Below are 16,201 nucleotides of genomic sequence, written 5' to 3' on the forward strand. Positions count from 1 at the left end.
ACAAGGTTTTGTTTTGTCTCAGTGGGTTAGTTGAGTACCATGAAGCCTGTCAACAACTATCTAACTTACTACAAAAAAGAAAAAGTATTTTGTGTTTTAGAGTTTGTTCATAATGCTTTTGCTGTTCAGCAGAACCTGCAGAACTTTTGAACTAAATTTAGGAATGAGGTTCCTCATCGGACCTGCTTAGCTCGTTGGGTGAGGCAATTCAAGACAAGTGGATGTTTGTGTGCCGGAAAGATTTCTTGGCTGTCCTCACACGCTGTGGAGAATCTAAGCTAAGTTTGCACAGTCCAGAAACTTCGACAATGAAAGCTGGTTGGTAACTTCACATATTGCAGTCCAAACGTTTGAGACTAAAACCGTATAAACTGCAGTTATCACAAAGCTTACTGACAAGCAAAAATGCAGTTTTTTTTTCATGATATGATTAGACTATTTGAAAAAGATGGCTTTTTCTGAGACTAGAGTTGGGTGATGAGGCTACCTTTCATCTCAAAGACAAGTGAATCACCATAATGTAATAAGAATGCAGGGATTAGAGAGTTTATCAAGTACAAGATGGATTCATCTAGACTGAATGTTCTTTGTGCACTTAGCAACTACTGTAAAGTGTATGGACCTTTCTTTTTCATCAAAATCGTTTACATAAATACCTCGCCAGAAAGGCTCATTCCTCAGCGAATACATGTTTCAGGTGTAGTTTTCCAGTTAGATGGTGCTCCTCCACATGTCAAGTATGATTCAAGTGCTTGAGTTTTTGAGTGTTTTGCCAGACCGTTCGATTGGATGCAGTCTTTTAGACAGTCATTTGGTACGCTGGTCACCAAGACGGCTGACTTAACGTCATGTGATGTTTTTTCTTGTGGGAGCTTATCAAAGCAAAGTGTACTTCCCTCCAAGAATTATTAGGTCATTGAATAACAGAAGCCATGCAGTCCATAATGCAAAAGAATGTCCGGGCTGAGTTGGAATTTTGCCTGGATATTTGCAGTTTCTAATGGAGCTCACATTGTGCATTTGTAATGTGTTTTTTTTTTATGTAGCCTAAATTAAATCCTGTTATTATAAGGAAAAGTTTGTTTTATTCTTATTTTGTGAGTTTTTTTTAACAAGAGTCTGCAAAATAATTAACCTTACTTTTGCACCTTTCTTGATGAATGTACAGCTATTAAGTTATCTCTACAATTTTAGCTTTCATGAAAGTAATTCAAGCTGTTTTAAGAGAAACTTTATACATAACTTTTCAGTTAAATGAGGTTCAAAAATGTAAATAAAAGGAAACAATTCCTGTTAAAAACCAGTAAAGTTTATTAATCCAAAATAATAGTTTTGTACACCTTAAATAAGTCGAGGATCGAGAGAGGAAACAATTAAAAAATAAACCTCACTATTTAATAACTGTTTTATATAACAAAATTCTTACAATTACAAGCGGCGTGATGGAAAACCGCAGAGTATTCGAGTCGATTGAAGAACACGGGAAAATAATACGATTAACATTTAAGTGTATATAATACAATAACAGGGCAAACCTTCCAGCAGTACCACTGAAAGATAACAAAAACTTCTTTCAATTAATTTCCTTTAAACAAATATTGGTTTAAGCTGTTGACCCAGTAGGTCGGTTGTAAAATGCAATTTCATCGTCTGTTCTCCATGACTCTTCACTACTAGGCCTAGTGCAGGGTGGTTGTTTAGCCGGTGAAACCAGCCAGGAAGGATGTTACGATTCCCTTCAGTTTTGCGTCTGACGCTTCCGTGATCTTACCTTCCTTGGCAATGTCGGCTAGCAGGTCCTTGTGTCCCGACCTGTCAACAAAATTGAACCATTGTAGAGAACATGATAATCCAAGGATGATTGTTAGGATAGCTTACTTACTTAATATGTTTTGTTCAGGAAAGGCTCTAGGGAAGGATTTTCAATTGTAAACTAAAGGGGGATAGCAGCTAGCTTACCATAGAAGAATTAAAAGGACATAAAATACACCGACACAAACAAATACCCCCGTCGCAGCAAACAGGACTAAGCGAAATTCTCTTTGTCTGAATTGATTTTCAATTAAATCTATTTAAATAACATTAGGATAAACGAGTACCTAGGTTTGCTGCTACAAGGAAACTAATAAAGAGTGTTTTTTCGTAAAATATTAATAGCTTAGTGTAAAATAAAAAAATTTCCCAAGTTTGATCAAAGTATATCAATAAACTACAACATTTTACAACATTCTCCATAAGAATAACATGGAAATTTTAAATTTAAAATTTTTAGAATTTTCTCCGTTACCAATAATCGTAAAAAAACACTTTGATATACTATATTATTTGTTATTTTAAGCTCTTTAAAACGGTCTATAAAGACCGAAATTCGAGAAACTGCGAAATTTTTTGTTTTGAGTGCCAAAAATTAGAAAAACCAATTTTTATCCCATAAAACCCTGTTCCCATGGTCTGATCATGCGGTTCGCGATCTCATTCAAGTTTATCCCACCTTACACATTTAAACCAAATTTCATCAAAATCGGACAAAAATTACTCAAGTTCTTTCACGGACGTGTATATATATATATATAAATCTATATATATATTTTTTTATTTAGGTGTTCACTTAATAGGACTGCTTATATATAAAATTTTAAATTATAGTAGTAAGGAATGAGCCGAGCTAGCTAATTCATTTGACTATTTCTCTTCAACCTAGTCTCTGAAGAAGTCCCATTCAAGGACCTAAATACCAAAGTTATGTTTTGCGTTCTTTTATTGTGTATCTATTAGTCCCTGGAATTTTCTCGGATAAACTAGCTAAACTCTATTCCTTTTCAAAAAATGTCTTCACAATAGGCTCAAGAACTTTGCTACAGCTGAAATATAGGGAATATCCAAGAGCTATAGACCTCTTAAAAGTCATGAATAAACTTGTTACAAAAAAATATGTCAAGCCTACTTTAGCTATGGATCCCACTTTTGGAGAACATAAATTATAAATAATACCGCAACATATTAAAATCAAACTCAAATGACATACTTGATGTGGGCGAGGAACTCCTTCTCGAAGGTGGTGATCTTTGCAGGGTCCAGTTTGTCCAGGTGTCCTCTGACTCCACAGTAGATGACGGCTACTTGGTCCTCGATGGCCATGGGCACGTACTGTCCTTGCTTCAGTAGCTCGGTGAGTCGCACACCTCTGTTGAGCAGTTGCTGTGTTGCTGCGTCCAAGTCAGAGCCGAACTGTGCGAAGGCAGCCACCTCACGGTACTGGGCCAACTCCAGCTTCATGGAACCAGCCACCTGCGCACATGTTGTCACAATTGTTAAGGGGGTTTGGTCTAAAATGTATATAAAATATTTAAGAAATTCACAAAAGCTAGCCTATTTCATCAAAACTACTCATGACAGAAAATACTGAATTACCAATTAAAATGGATTGAGAAGTTATTAAAACTATTGCCATATTCGAGATACCCTGCGTAGGTTGATATCTTAGGTAAAAATCTATACTGTCTCCTTTCATTATCTTCATCGAGACGTTAAAGACTTTGAAAACAATATCTCGCTGTAGTTTTTCCATCGTCTCTTGCGGTCATTAGCACATCATCATCTTTTTTTGCAACTGCGGAAAAATCTTGTACACCTTCCGTGGTCTTGCAGAAATCATCATCGTCTCCCGCAGACATGGAAACTCGTCATCTTTTTTTTCATAAAAGCAAAATCTTGAATATCATCCTAGGTCTTGTAGACATCATCTTTGTCTCTCACATTCACGCAAAATCATACTCGTCCTCTGCAGACTCTTTGCAGACTCGTTTTGCGATCGCAATTTAGTAAAATCTCGGCTCGACTTGGCCTGTATGCTGTAAATACCTCGAATTTCTGTAAAATCTGATTATCCCAAAGAGTTACACTCCTAATTCATTCAGATAGTTGGAGTTTCTACTGTATGTCAACCAACTCATTTGAAATGCCATCAAGCATGTACAATAAAACCTCAATAACAAGGCTAAATAAATAGCTATTTCCTGTATAAATGCAATCGCTTAGGTATATAACTTTACCTGTTTCATGGCCTTGGTCTGGGCAGCTGAGCCGACACGGGACACTGACAGACCGACGTTGATGGCAGGTCGGATACCCTTGTAGAACAACTCAGTTTCCAAGAAGATCTGTCCGTCAGTGATGGAGATGACGTTGGTTGGAATGTAGGCTGACACATCACCGGCCTAGAGAATACAGTTGAAATATCAAAAATCCAGCTACTTTTTTTACGTCCTAACTTAATGTTAGGACAAGGACTGAGGTTTGGATAAGAGGGTTTGGACATAACAGTGAAAGATGATTTTGCTGCTATCACTCAAGTTATGGTCACAAACAGTTTCATTTTACTATCTTACATGAAAAGTAGTAGACTGTAGTAAGCCCACATAAAAAGGGAAAATAAAAATCTTTACCATACTTTAACATGCAACTTGTTTGTAAGCTACTACAACCACCTTAAAAGAGCACTAAAACTACTGTTTGATTTACAACTACACAGTATGAACTTACTGCATTATTCAGCTATTTAGTTCCATCTCAAAATCATTTCTTGTCCTGTTTGGTCCCAAAGGTAGGGTGGCGAGAAAGCAAAATTTCACAAGTACTCTCAAGTAATATCCGAGGACACATGATGATCTCTACTGACCTGGGTCTCAATGACGGGCAGGGCAGTGAGGGAACCACCACCGTGGGTCTCGCTCATCTTGGCGGCTCTCTCCAACAGACGAGAGTGGAGGTAGAACACATCACCAGGGTAAGCCTCACGGCCTGGGGGTCGTCTCAGCAGCAGGGACATCTGTCAGGCCAGGTATAAACATGAAAATATGCAAACAGATAGTGAACATATTAACTGACTCTGGGCCAACAAAATATCTTTGAGTTACAAGGAGTTTATTTACTATGAGTTTTAATGTGTGTTTATTTTTTTTAACTAGGATGATGTTTCCATCTAAGGTGCTTGAAGTTTCAGAAAATAATTATATTTAAAAAATAATTAATACAGATGGTTTTTCAAAGATTTTTTTATTTTTATACAACCATGTAAGAGATTTCATGCAAAATTAAAAAAAACTGATTTATCAATACGGTAACTTGAATTGTTTTCAAACAAGTTTACTAAAGCTTATAAATTCAAATAGGCAACAACTTAAGGGTTAATCAGACACAAGTTAAACTAGGTGCCTGCATTCTTCAAAGGTTGAACTCAACAACATCTACATAATAATTATTCTAGAGATAGTCGTCCACAGTCGATTAAGGTGGTAAATCCTGGTCTTTGGGTGATCAACCCATAGATGAAGATAATGAGACTGAGAGATAAATGGACGCATTGCGTCCAAAAAGTTGGAAACCACATCATTGTCTTCTTCAACACCTCAAGTCACGAACACCATCAAGTCTTATCACTATAAGTAACCACTCACCTGTCTGTAGGCAACAGCCTGCTTGGACAGATCGTCGTAGATGATGAGGGCGTGCTTGCCATTGTCACGGAAGAACTCTCCCATGGCACAGCCAGAGTAAGGCGCCAGGTACTGCAGTGGGGCAGCGTCTGAGGCAGTGGCAGACACAATGATGGTGTACTTCATGGAGCCAGAGTCTGTCAGACGCTTGACAATCTACAAACAACAGACATGTAAAACAGATGTTTGAAAATCTTAGTATTCACACCATTTTGGGTTATACAATAGGTTATATTGTAAATCTAAGTGTATTTTTTGTAGTGAAATTTACAAGAGCGCGTTTAGAGTTGTTTATGACTATTTTCAAAGGTGGGTCTATTCTGTTGACATTCAGTTTGGTGAGATGTTCAATTGATTCTCTCATTGAATTTCTTCGGTGGTTATAAGTGTTATGTCATCTACAAATATGAGATATTTCAAGTATATTGTGGTAGGTGTAATTTGGAAATAGAACAGGCCCAAGCACTGATCCTTGTGGGACTCCATAAAAATTAAAGGATAGTCTGTGACTACTGTATACTGAAGTAGACATCCCATCTGCAGCGACTAGCTATAGTAGGCCTAACCAATTTTTCCAGGCTAAAAAATAAAAGAGTTTGACCTTTAGTTGAATGAGCCACTCAGAAACCGACAAGCTACTGTCAAAATCGACATTTGTTTCTTTCAAATTTCAATACTGTGATAGGTTATGTGACATGAAAGATGCTATAGTTTACAACAAGTTTTACAATATTTAACCACGTCTTTTTTTTATCTGAAAACCAACTAGCCTACAACTTCAATATGAAGATGGTGTGTCTATTTCTCTCCATTGTCAAGGATTTTCTTTATTTTTAGTCCACGCAACTTTGACTCACCTGAGCCACAGTGGATCTCTTCTGTCCGATGGCAACGTAGATGCAGTACAGCTTCTTCTTCTCGTCCTCGGCGTTGTTGAACCGCTGCTGGTTGATGATGGTGTCAATGGCCAGAGCAGTCTTGCTGCATGTAACATCATACAAACATTAGTAACTAACACCAGCTAGTAGCTAGTATTGAAAACTTTATAAAAATAATACATATAACGTGGTATAATAATTGAGATGGTAGGCCTACACATGCTAACTTCTTCACTAGCACCAGCTGCTAAATTATCAGGGATTCCAAGCCGTAAAATGGGATTTGAGGATAGTTTCAGATTTACCAGGCTCTAAATTTAAATTACCAGTACCATATTTAGTTCAACAAAGTATATGGCTACATAACAGAATCTATCTTGATAGTTTTAATTATTGAATCAATTCTTTAGATTATAATTCAATTCGTTTTTAAACCCTGTTTATGGCAGAATCTTAACATCTGTGAGCATTTCATGCACGGCAACATACTGATATCCGACTTAACATTCTTCGACATCAAAAGAGGAGCAACAGAGCAAGGTTTAAAATGAAAAACCACTCGGCCATAGGTGTCAGCAATAAGGCTATTGGTGAATATTTGAGAATTTCTCACTCACTTCAAAATTCATACATAGGCCCAACAACTCACTGAATTCTTAGTCTTCCAAATTTTTAGATTCCCAGGATTTTTCCAAATTTACCGTACTAAGTTATCTGTCAACAGCAATGATGAACTTAAGAGGCTGATACCATAGACAAAAGAATTAAATATAGACAGAATTGCTGCGGTTATCATATATTCTGGCGTACACTGCTAGGAGTGCTGTGTAGTTTCAACGCACACCGCTGCAGCATCAAGCGCTAGCGAGCGTTGCCATGCCAACTTGGTAGTTGTAGCCAAGTGTTGCCAGCTTTTGGGGAATTCCCTGGAATCCGGGGAGTTGGAGTTTGTTTTGTTATTTCGTGTTTTAAAAATTTCTGGGGATAAAAAAATGTCTATTTTGTTAAAATTGCAGAATTTCAGAATTTTGTACTCGACCCATATTGAAAAGTGTGTCTGATACGTTGGTAGCATTTCGTTTGCTAGGAGATGGCGAGTCGACGATAGCAGCAAATTTCATTGAACACCGAGCACACTCCAGTGGTACATTGCGTAACCTTTCATTGTCAGTCTAGATATTTAATTCTTTTGTCTAGATGTGGATACTTAAAAACATCCACAGTAATGAAATGCCAGCTATATATCAACTGCTAAGAAAACAAATTATTATAGTGAAACATTAAACAACTAATTATGATGGGGCAGCTTACTGTCATCTTTTGTTTCAAAACCATGCCAGCCCAATGTTTGTCTATTGACACTCACCCAGTCTGTCTGTCACCAATGATGAGTTCTCGCTGGCCTCGGCCAATAGGCACCAGTGAGTCTACAGCCTTGATTCCTGTCTGCATGGGCTCCCTGACGGAGATACGGGGAATGATACCTGGCGCCTTAACTCCTACACGGGCCCTGGAACAATACATAACATTGTAATGAAAACCCAACAATGTCATGTAATGCATAAAGATTGCAATCGCCTGTATTTTATTGCAGTACCAAAAACAGAACTAACATTTTTTTTATACATTTCTTTACAAAAAATAACCAACAGATTATAACTTTCCAAAGTGAGCCTATCTAGAACTAGGATTATGCTGCAGTAGGCCTAATGGCTCATTGCTAGTAAAATTGCTGAATTAGCTTTATATTTTAGAACTTATAATAAGAGAACATTTTAGGACCTAATGTCTTGTTTGATTATTTGTGAATTGAACGTGTTGACTTATAAACATGGGCTTGGACGTTTTAGCAGGTAGACTTGTAATACAGGTAAAAGTAAAATTAAACTAATCTGCAATAAAGCCTAATAAATTTTGGTTTTCAGGCCTATGAAATTACTTAAAGCCGTTTGCAAGAGTTTATAAGCAAGTAAATAGTTTTAACTATACAACCTAGTTCAAGCGTCCTTCAAAGTAGGAGTAGACCTAGGTAGGCCTACATAATAAACCAAAGGCTTTGATGAGTCAACTTATTATTTCCGATAATCGAAGAACCCCCCGCTTCCATAAGAGACAAAAGTCGACTACACAATAAGACTGGACAAAAGACAAATGTATCCTGACAAAGCCCATTACCTGGTGACGTTCTTGAGGGGTCCCTTGCCGTCGATGGGGTTACCCAAAGCATCTACTACTCGTCCCAAGATGTCTTCACCCACAGGCACGTCTACAATGGCTCCTGTTCTCTTGACAATGTCTCCTTCCTTGATCAACTTGTCGTTACCAAACACCACCACTCCCACGTTGTCAGGCTCCAAGTTCAAGGCCATACCCTGAGTAACACAATAGGAAAGATCATAAAAACCTATTCCACTAATAAACCTTTATTTTGTTGAAGTGTGTTACGTTATCCAGGTTGGAGGATAAAAACATTTAAGTTAAGTTACATTTAGTAACGTTAGGTAGGTATTTCGAGGATACTTTCCTCTCCTAGTCTTTGTCGCTAATAGTTGTAATGAGGCATAAAAACAACAAGAACTTTTGGTAATGTTCTAACTTAAAGGTTAGGTTTGTAATGAATTTTGCTAAGTCGAGGTTCACAAACAGCATCGGTCAATATAGGTCAAGCATTGACCTCGTTAAATTTCAATTAAGTAGCATAGGCTAATGTATTGTAAAGCCGCGTTTACACCGGAGTTTGAAACACGAGTTGCAAACAGAAATTGCAAACATCTCTAAAAACGCACATTTTTAGACGAAACATTTTGCTGTTGCAAACAGTTTTTCAGTGTTTGCAACAGAAATTTTTGTTTCCACTTGAAGTCGGTAAAGATCAAAGGGAGTTGCAAACTCTTTGTTTGCAACACTAGTTTCGGTCACTATGAGCCGTTGAAACACGAAACAGAAACATTTCTCCGCCATCCCCTTCCCTACATCCTCCACTCTCACTCACGACGTGATCACTCGCACCACCCTGTGTCTCGACTCAGTGTTAAAATAATCGGAAAAATGCTGTTTGACTGTCAATGAATTAACACTAACCTCAAATGACAAGGTCGTCTAATTTAAAAATAACAATAACGTCTCATGTGGATTAAAAGACTTATAATTAAGTCCTTGTAATCTTTAAAATTAATAATAATTTTAATTTGATGATTCATACAATCACCAATGTTCACCCAGCATCGTCTCGGCCTACGTTGATATGACAACACGACACACGCCGCCGCGGCTATCCTCGACACTTGACATCCTCGGAATAATCAGAACCAGAACGAGGCGAGTCATAATCAAGGTCGAAATTATTTCAAACATTTTCATGAAACGTGGAAACAAATCATGAAATAAAAATTGCAAACATTTATTTGAAACTACTGTTTGCAACTGCTGTTTGCAATAAAAGTTTGCAACTTTTTGTTTGAAACTCCGGTGTAAACGCGGCTTAAAAAGAACCTAGATTAGCCAGGCTAATAGGGGGAGGGTGACCATGGATAGTAAAAACCACCATTAGGCCTAATCTAATCTGAATTCAGGAATACAAACAGTTAAGTACTAAGATCTGTACAGCGCCTTCCAAACAAAAATTGACTTGACACAATGAGTTTAAACCTGAATGGTTGAAAATTCTGCCAGTATGGATCAAATATTCTAATGTTTTTGTATAATGTAAAGTTGTGTGTTTCTAAAACCAGTTTGGACTCCCATTCAGGTAAACCTGCTATCCTCACTAATCCTTCAAACCTATGCCACTGTACTATATATATATATTTAATATTTTAATTTAACCCCCTCCATAAACTAGATAACACCCTTTAATTTTACTCATGCCCCCTCCCCCAAAAAAACACAACAATAAACATAAACACTTGTACAAACACAAGTGTTGGTGTTACCTTGAGACCGGAGGAGAATTCCACCATCTCATCGGCCTGGATGTTCTTGAGTCCGTAGACACGAGCAATACCGTCACCAATGCTGAGTACACGACCAGTCTCTTCCAAATCAGCCTGTAAATAAACTCCGAGTTAACATTTTAGGTTAGGGTAGTCAAAGTAAAGCCTACTTAATTGAATTTGCCAGTCCACAAGGCCTTCAAAGACCTGTGGAAACAAGCATAGGGTGGTCTGTGCAGTACAAAACTGAACTAAATAAAAAAATTATATCTAACTATAGCTTATAACTTAGCATAAATAACTTAAGTAATTTAAACCTAACTTAAACAGTTAACTCACAAGATGGTATATACATATAAAAACATGATAAGTGGTGCTCAGTTTCGATTGGACACTACAATAAGTGAATGAAGCCTATTGGGCCTTGTCATAATTAATTAGAGTGTCCAATCAAAATCGATTAGGTAACCACTTAAGCTTTTATCATTTAAATAAGTATTTACCGTCTTGAAAGTATAAGTATAAGTGTTTAAATATAGCCTACAATGATTCAAGTGTTAACTTATTGGACATATTTTTATTTTCTTTCCCTAAATTGAATACCATTTTTGCGTATGCCTACAAAATGCTGATTAAGAAGTAATTAAAAAATTGAGTAAATTTTATGAGGTAACACAAGAACACAAACCCACAAAATCGCTGCATTCGTTAGTCTTTACTTTTAGTGTAAAGATCACGCTAAGTTGCTGACTGACCCGCTAACTGGCTATAGGACTACATAGTTGAGCTCTACACTAGGCTATGGCTTTCTTGATTTTACAACGTAAAACCAGATGCTACCAGTGGTCATCAGATGATGATATTTGGGAGCTAAAGTAGTTAACATCAAGTTAGAAGGAAAAGTAGCCTACCATAGGTAAGTTCATTGGTTATGAAGTGGATTCGAGTTCTGCAGGTTTGTTTGTTCAAACCATGCATGGAATAAACTTAATAAAGTACAATAGAACCTTGATAACAAGACTCTCATGGGGATTTATAAATAAGACTTGTTATCAAGGTTGACTTCTTATCGAGGTTTGCAATAACATGTGATTAGGGGTAAAATAAATTCTAAGGGATTCTAGGGGATAAAATGACACTTGTTATCAAGGACAACTTGTTATTGAGGGTCTTGTTATCGAGGTTCCAATGTATACAGTAGGGGCCTAACTTAATTAAGTCATGCACATAAACTTTAAAAGTTATGTGACACTAACTTAGCGTAGCTATACATTTAAGACAACAATAAGAACCCAACAGTAAAAAATAAATATTAAAAGGTCTGCACACACCATGGCAGACCATGGATGGAGGTGGCGGTATCCACGTGTTTTTTTCCACTCCCTCATCCACCATCACCGCCGCGGCGGTATTGCTGAGGCGGGCGTAGTGAAACTGCCCTGACATTTAAGGTAGGTACTTTTGAAACATGAAACTGCCCCGCTCATTAAAGAGGATTAGGAAGGGTCGCCTTGCAAGACTAGAATGTCTAAAATTGTCCCGAGCGCCCGGCCAGGTAGTCGATACGGGACTGGGGAAAAAAGGCAATTATTTTTGTCCCTGTGTCCTGTCAGTGACTGCAGTCTTCTAAAACTGCCGTCGACTGCTTTTCCTGCCAAGTCACAATTGTTTCTGTACCAATTCCTAATCTAACCAAACCTAACCTTAAATAAGCTAGTAATTCCTGATATTGGTGGTAGTTATTAGAAGACTGCAGCCACTGACAGAACGCAGGGACAACAATAATTCCCTTTTTCCCCAGACCCGTGGCAGCTACCTGGCTGGCCGCTCGGGGCAATTTCAGCATTTAACAGGTATGGCGAGACGGCCGTTCTTGATGCTCTGTAATGAGCGGGGCAGTTTCATCATTTAAAATATACCTAAAATATCGGGGCAGTTTCATAGTACCCGCTGAGGCATTCACAACGGAGCGGTGACTACAGAGTAGAGCAATTTTTTGTCCTCACTTATGAGTGTGCAGTGAAGTGTGGTGTGTTATTAGTTAAGGCTATCCAGAAAGTAAAGTATGTTTTGTTCTGACGCCACTAGGCGCGCACCAAATACATTTTGGTGCGTGTGCACTCGGCAAATCAGTCGGTGTCCAGCCGTGACAACAAGAGCATTCTAGCGCTTTCGTTTTTCACAATTTCCATCTGAGCGGTGCGGTGATACGGACGGTATACCACCACCGCTCGCAACGCTTAAGTGTGGTCGCTTGTATTTACTTACATTGCACTTTTAAATCACCGTACGAATATGGCACCGCTACAGCTCTATCGTAGGCTACTGCTTAAAAAACTTATTAAGTTAAATTTACCTAACCTAGACATGAAATAGGCATCTTCTCTTAATTCTTAATACCTTGGGGGCATTTCCCAGGATGCGGTCCTCCAGGATGGACGAGATCTCTGCTGCGCGCTGACTGCAGGACACATGCAGCTTGCGGCTGGCGACCTGTGTGGTTGGCCATGCTACCTGCGATACAAACAATTCAACTAATAACTGGTCCTTAGTAATTTTTAAGCCGCATAGGGCCTATGTCAATTAAGTTAAATTATTTATAGCCTAAGTTGAAAGTTAGTGCATCCTTATAATTAAGTTAGGCTAAGTTAAGGCTAAACAAAGTAAGTCAGAATAGATTAACTTGAATTTACTTAAACCTGAGACTTATTGCTCGTTTTGAAAGTCTTGTAAGTTTCCTGTTTTTATAACGTAGGCCTAAGTTAAGTTATGTTTTTGCTAAACTTATAAGTTACACTGCAATTCAACTGAACACATCAAGGCTGCAGCTGCTGCCAGTACACAATAATAATGACCAAGCTTCAAGTACTGTAAGTCTTATTCTTAAGTTAGTCTATAAGTTACCAGTATTAGTCCTTGTAAATAAAATATTGTAGGTAAGTTACTTAGTAATGAATGACCTTCAACAGATTAACCTAAAATGAGGTGGAAGGAGCAATTTGTATTCGTCATCCTTTTCTGCACTCCTTTGCTCCTCACCATCACATACTACAGCGAGACCCTGAGGGCTACAACTTCTAGGTACCGTACTTACAATAGTTAATGAGGCCATTCAAGCTCTTCCTTGCTTGGTAACTTACATTTTCACCCCAAAATTCCGGAGCTAAAAGCGCACGGTTGACCCATAAGCTAGTATCATCTTTATATTACTCCTTTGTAGATTAAGTAAGCCCTTAAAGCCCTGCCCTAGCAAAGGCAGGGAAGGTCAAAATTTGATTTGTAAATAAGTTAGTGATTGCTAGGCCCACTAGACCTTACAGATTATTATTACATTTAATAACTTAACCTGACAAAAATGCAGTTCAAATAAACCAGGACTACGTTTAAACATAGATTAGGAGTAATCTATCTTAGTAACAAAGATAGGCTAGGCCTGTGCCCTTTTCCAGAATTAAAAATTCTCACCAAACATGAAATAGGTTTAAGAGTCTTGCATAATATATTCTCAAATTAATTAGATTCGATTTAATGATGCTTCGTTTTAAATCATGCGATCAAAAATTGCGTTTATCTTATCAAATTTGTAGTAGGAGCCGTGCGGGCAAATGGTTGCCCTTCGCTCAAAGGTGACCCGACAAGTCGGAATTTTCAAGATTGGGAAAAAGTGCAACTACTCGTTTTATGTAAAGTAAAACAGGTTAATTATATATATAAATAAATAAATAAGTAAATTACCTGTGGAACTGCTACGGACAACTGCTTTGCCAAAGCAGAAGCCAAACGAATCGAGAGTTGAGACATTTTTCTTACGGCCTTTACACGATGAAAGAGGTGGAGAACAGACGACGAATCGGCTGATCCCAGAATGCAATGGGATGAAATGAAATCCCTTCTTTTACTCTAAAATTAGTAAATAATGATATTTTTAAGGCAAAATATTTATTTAAATCTTTAAAAATTCGTTTTATTCTAATCATTTTTGTTTTGTTATATTATTTGAGATACTTATAAAAATTACATGGTCTCAAAAAAGTAGACTGTGGTTTGGGTCAGAGGCTATGGAGAGCGCCAATTTCAAATACCTAATCTATCTATCAATAATATAGATAGGCCTAGATTATTGCTTAATGACTATTAGATAAAACTTTGTAAACAATAAGGTTTTTTGTTTTAATTTTAAGATTTAACCCCACATATTATAAACCAAAATGTTTGTCTTGGTGTGTATTTTTTGCAAACTGACCTTACATTTTTGAAAAAGTCCCTTCGGCTCTGCCCCAGTGGCTTTTAAAGATCCCAGCATGTTATCCTTATAAAAAATTGACTTTGAGTTGAGTCTTTTGTCATCGTAAATTATGACTGTTATTCGTTTTAAAATAACTCCTGTAATAATTTGCAATTGCTCGAATTCGAGCAACAGTGACACTAGTCTTAATTACACAATTTGAAACTAAAGTAAAATTATAATCCAATTTTTAAATATTTTAGATTAAAATAATACATCACTACCAGTACCCTCGTTTATACTTTTAGTTTTAATAGTTATTATAATTGTTTATTTTTTATAATATTATAACTATCCTACCGGTATTATTTTATTTTATAGTTTATTTTATTTTATTACTTTATTTTCATTTAAGAAATTTCAGTTTAAAAATAAGTTTTTAAATCATAATTGTTTTAATGCTTGTATGATACTGTAAAATAAAATGTCATAAATTTCAGACATGGGCGTCCAATCAATATGTGTTAAGGTTAACCATGTTTTTGCAGGTTAAACATGTAAAAAAATTAGTTTGCGAGGTAAATTTAGGTACAAAAATGTTTTGAATGAAACATTTTGTGGTAACTCAATAACTCAAAGAGACCTTTAATAATCAAACTTGAGAGCTTTGGTATTTAATCAAAGAGACATAATATACATGCAAAGGTCACGTCAAAAGTAAAATACAATGTCATTCAGATTAAATGATAAAACTAACAAAAAACCTTAACTTTACATATCGGTGCATGGTATTACTACTCTGCACACTTAAATTTGTGCGCGGAACCCTCGGGCCCCCTTCTTTACTAGGGGGCATTTCCAATTGCATACTAACCCAGTCCCCTCCAGTCTCTCTATTGAAAAATTCGGATGGACGCCCATGTAAGAGGTTATACATTTTATTTTTTATGCATTTCTTATTCTCAGTAAAAAAATTTTAACTTAAGAATGTGTCACCTTCCCAGAACTTTCTTTCAAGGTGTCTTCCAAAAAATACCAACAAATATTGGGATATACGAATGATTTGACTATCAATAGAACATTTATTTATACCATACCTTCCTTCGGTATCTTAAAGTCAATGGGATGATAATTTGTAGCACACAGGGTCTTCCTACAGCGTGAGCGCTGTAGTACAAGACAGTGATAGGGAGAGGAAAGCGGAAGGGGATGACAAATATAATTTGCTCTAGACACCATCAGCTATTGGTGCTCGATACCATTTATTACTCTGTATCTTACTTCTCTGCCAACATCCAGCGTCTTCTCAACAATCTGCAAGATTGATTGCCAAATATCCTGTCTGTAAACAGGAACCTTAAGGACTATTGGAAGTGAGCAAACTCGAGTCTTTAATGTTGGTAGGTATGCTCCTCTAGAAAGTTAAAGTCAATCTTGTAAGGCCTATCAATGAGGTACTGCTGGAGTTGTGGAATTGTGAGGAACACCTTCACAATTCTTACTTAGATTCATGCTTAATTTTTATATTAACAGATGGTTTTGGCATTGTAAAGCCTCAAGTACCCATTTTTAAAATTTCTAAATAAGCTTGTGGTGTGCACTTGAATGCCAACATGCTGTACAAAGCTATCTATTTACAATTGTTTTACCTCCACTTGGAAATTCATTCAG

The 16,201-nt window shown here is 37.1% G+C and overlaps 1 protein-coding gene across 1 annotated transcript; it reads right to left on the reverse strand.

Annotated features, from left to right (window-relative positions):
- Nucleotides 1-1,287: 1,287 nt before the first annotated feature.
- LOC128996733 (ATP synthase subunit alpha, mitochondrial) lies at nucleotides 1,288-14,174 on the reverse strand. The gene is made up of 11 exons (XM_054422183.1): nucleotides 14,041-14,174; nucleotides 12,706-12,819; nucleotides 10,306-10,419; nucleotides 8,549-8,745; nucleotides 7,740-7,883; nucleotides 6,353-6,476; nucleotides 5,457-5,651; nucleotides 4,679-4,828; nucleotides 4,053-4,217; nucleotides 3,026-3,288; nucleotides 1,288-1,812 (listed from the first exon to the last, which is right to left on the reverse strand). Exons 1-11 carry the CDS (start codon nucleotides 14,104-14,106, stop codon nucleotides 1,698-1,700), a joined length of 1,647 nt encoding a protein of 548 aa, XP_054278158.1. The 5' UTR covers nucleotides 14,107-14,174; the 3' UTR covers nucleotides 1,288-1,697.
- Nucleotides 14,175-16,201: the final 2,027 nt, after the last annotated feature.

The sequence above is a fragment of the Macrosteles quadrilineatus genome, unplaced genomic scaffold, assembly GCF_028750875.1.
Source record: "Macrosteles quadrilineatus isolate MER2022 unplaced genomic scaffold, UCM_ALF_1.0 Scaffold_6__1_contigs__length_79288215, whole genome shotgun sequence".
NCBI classification, from domain to species: Eukaryota; Metazoa; Arthropoda; class Insecta; order Hemiptera; family Cicadellidae; genus Macrosteles; species Macrosteles quadrilineatus.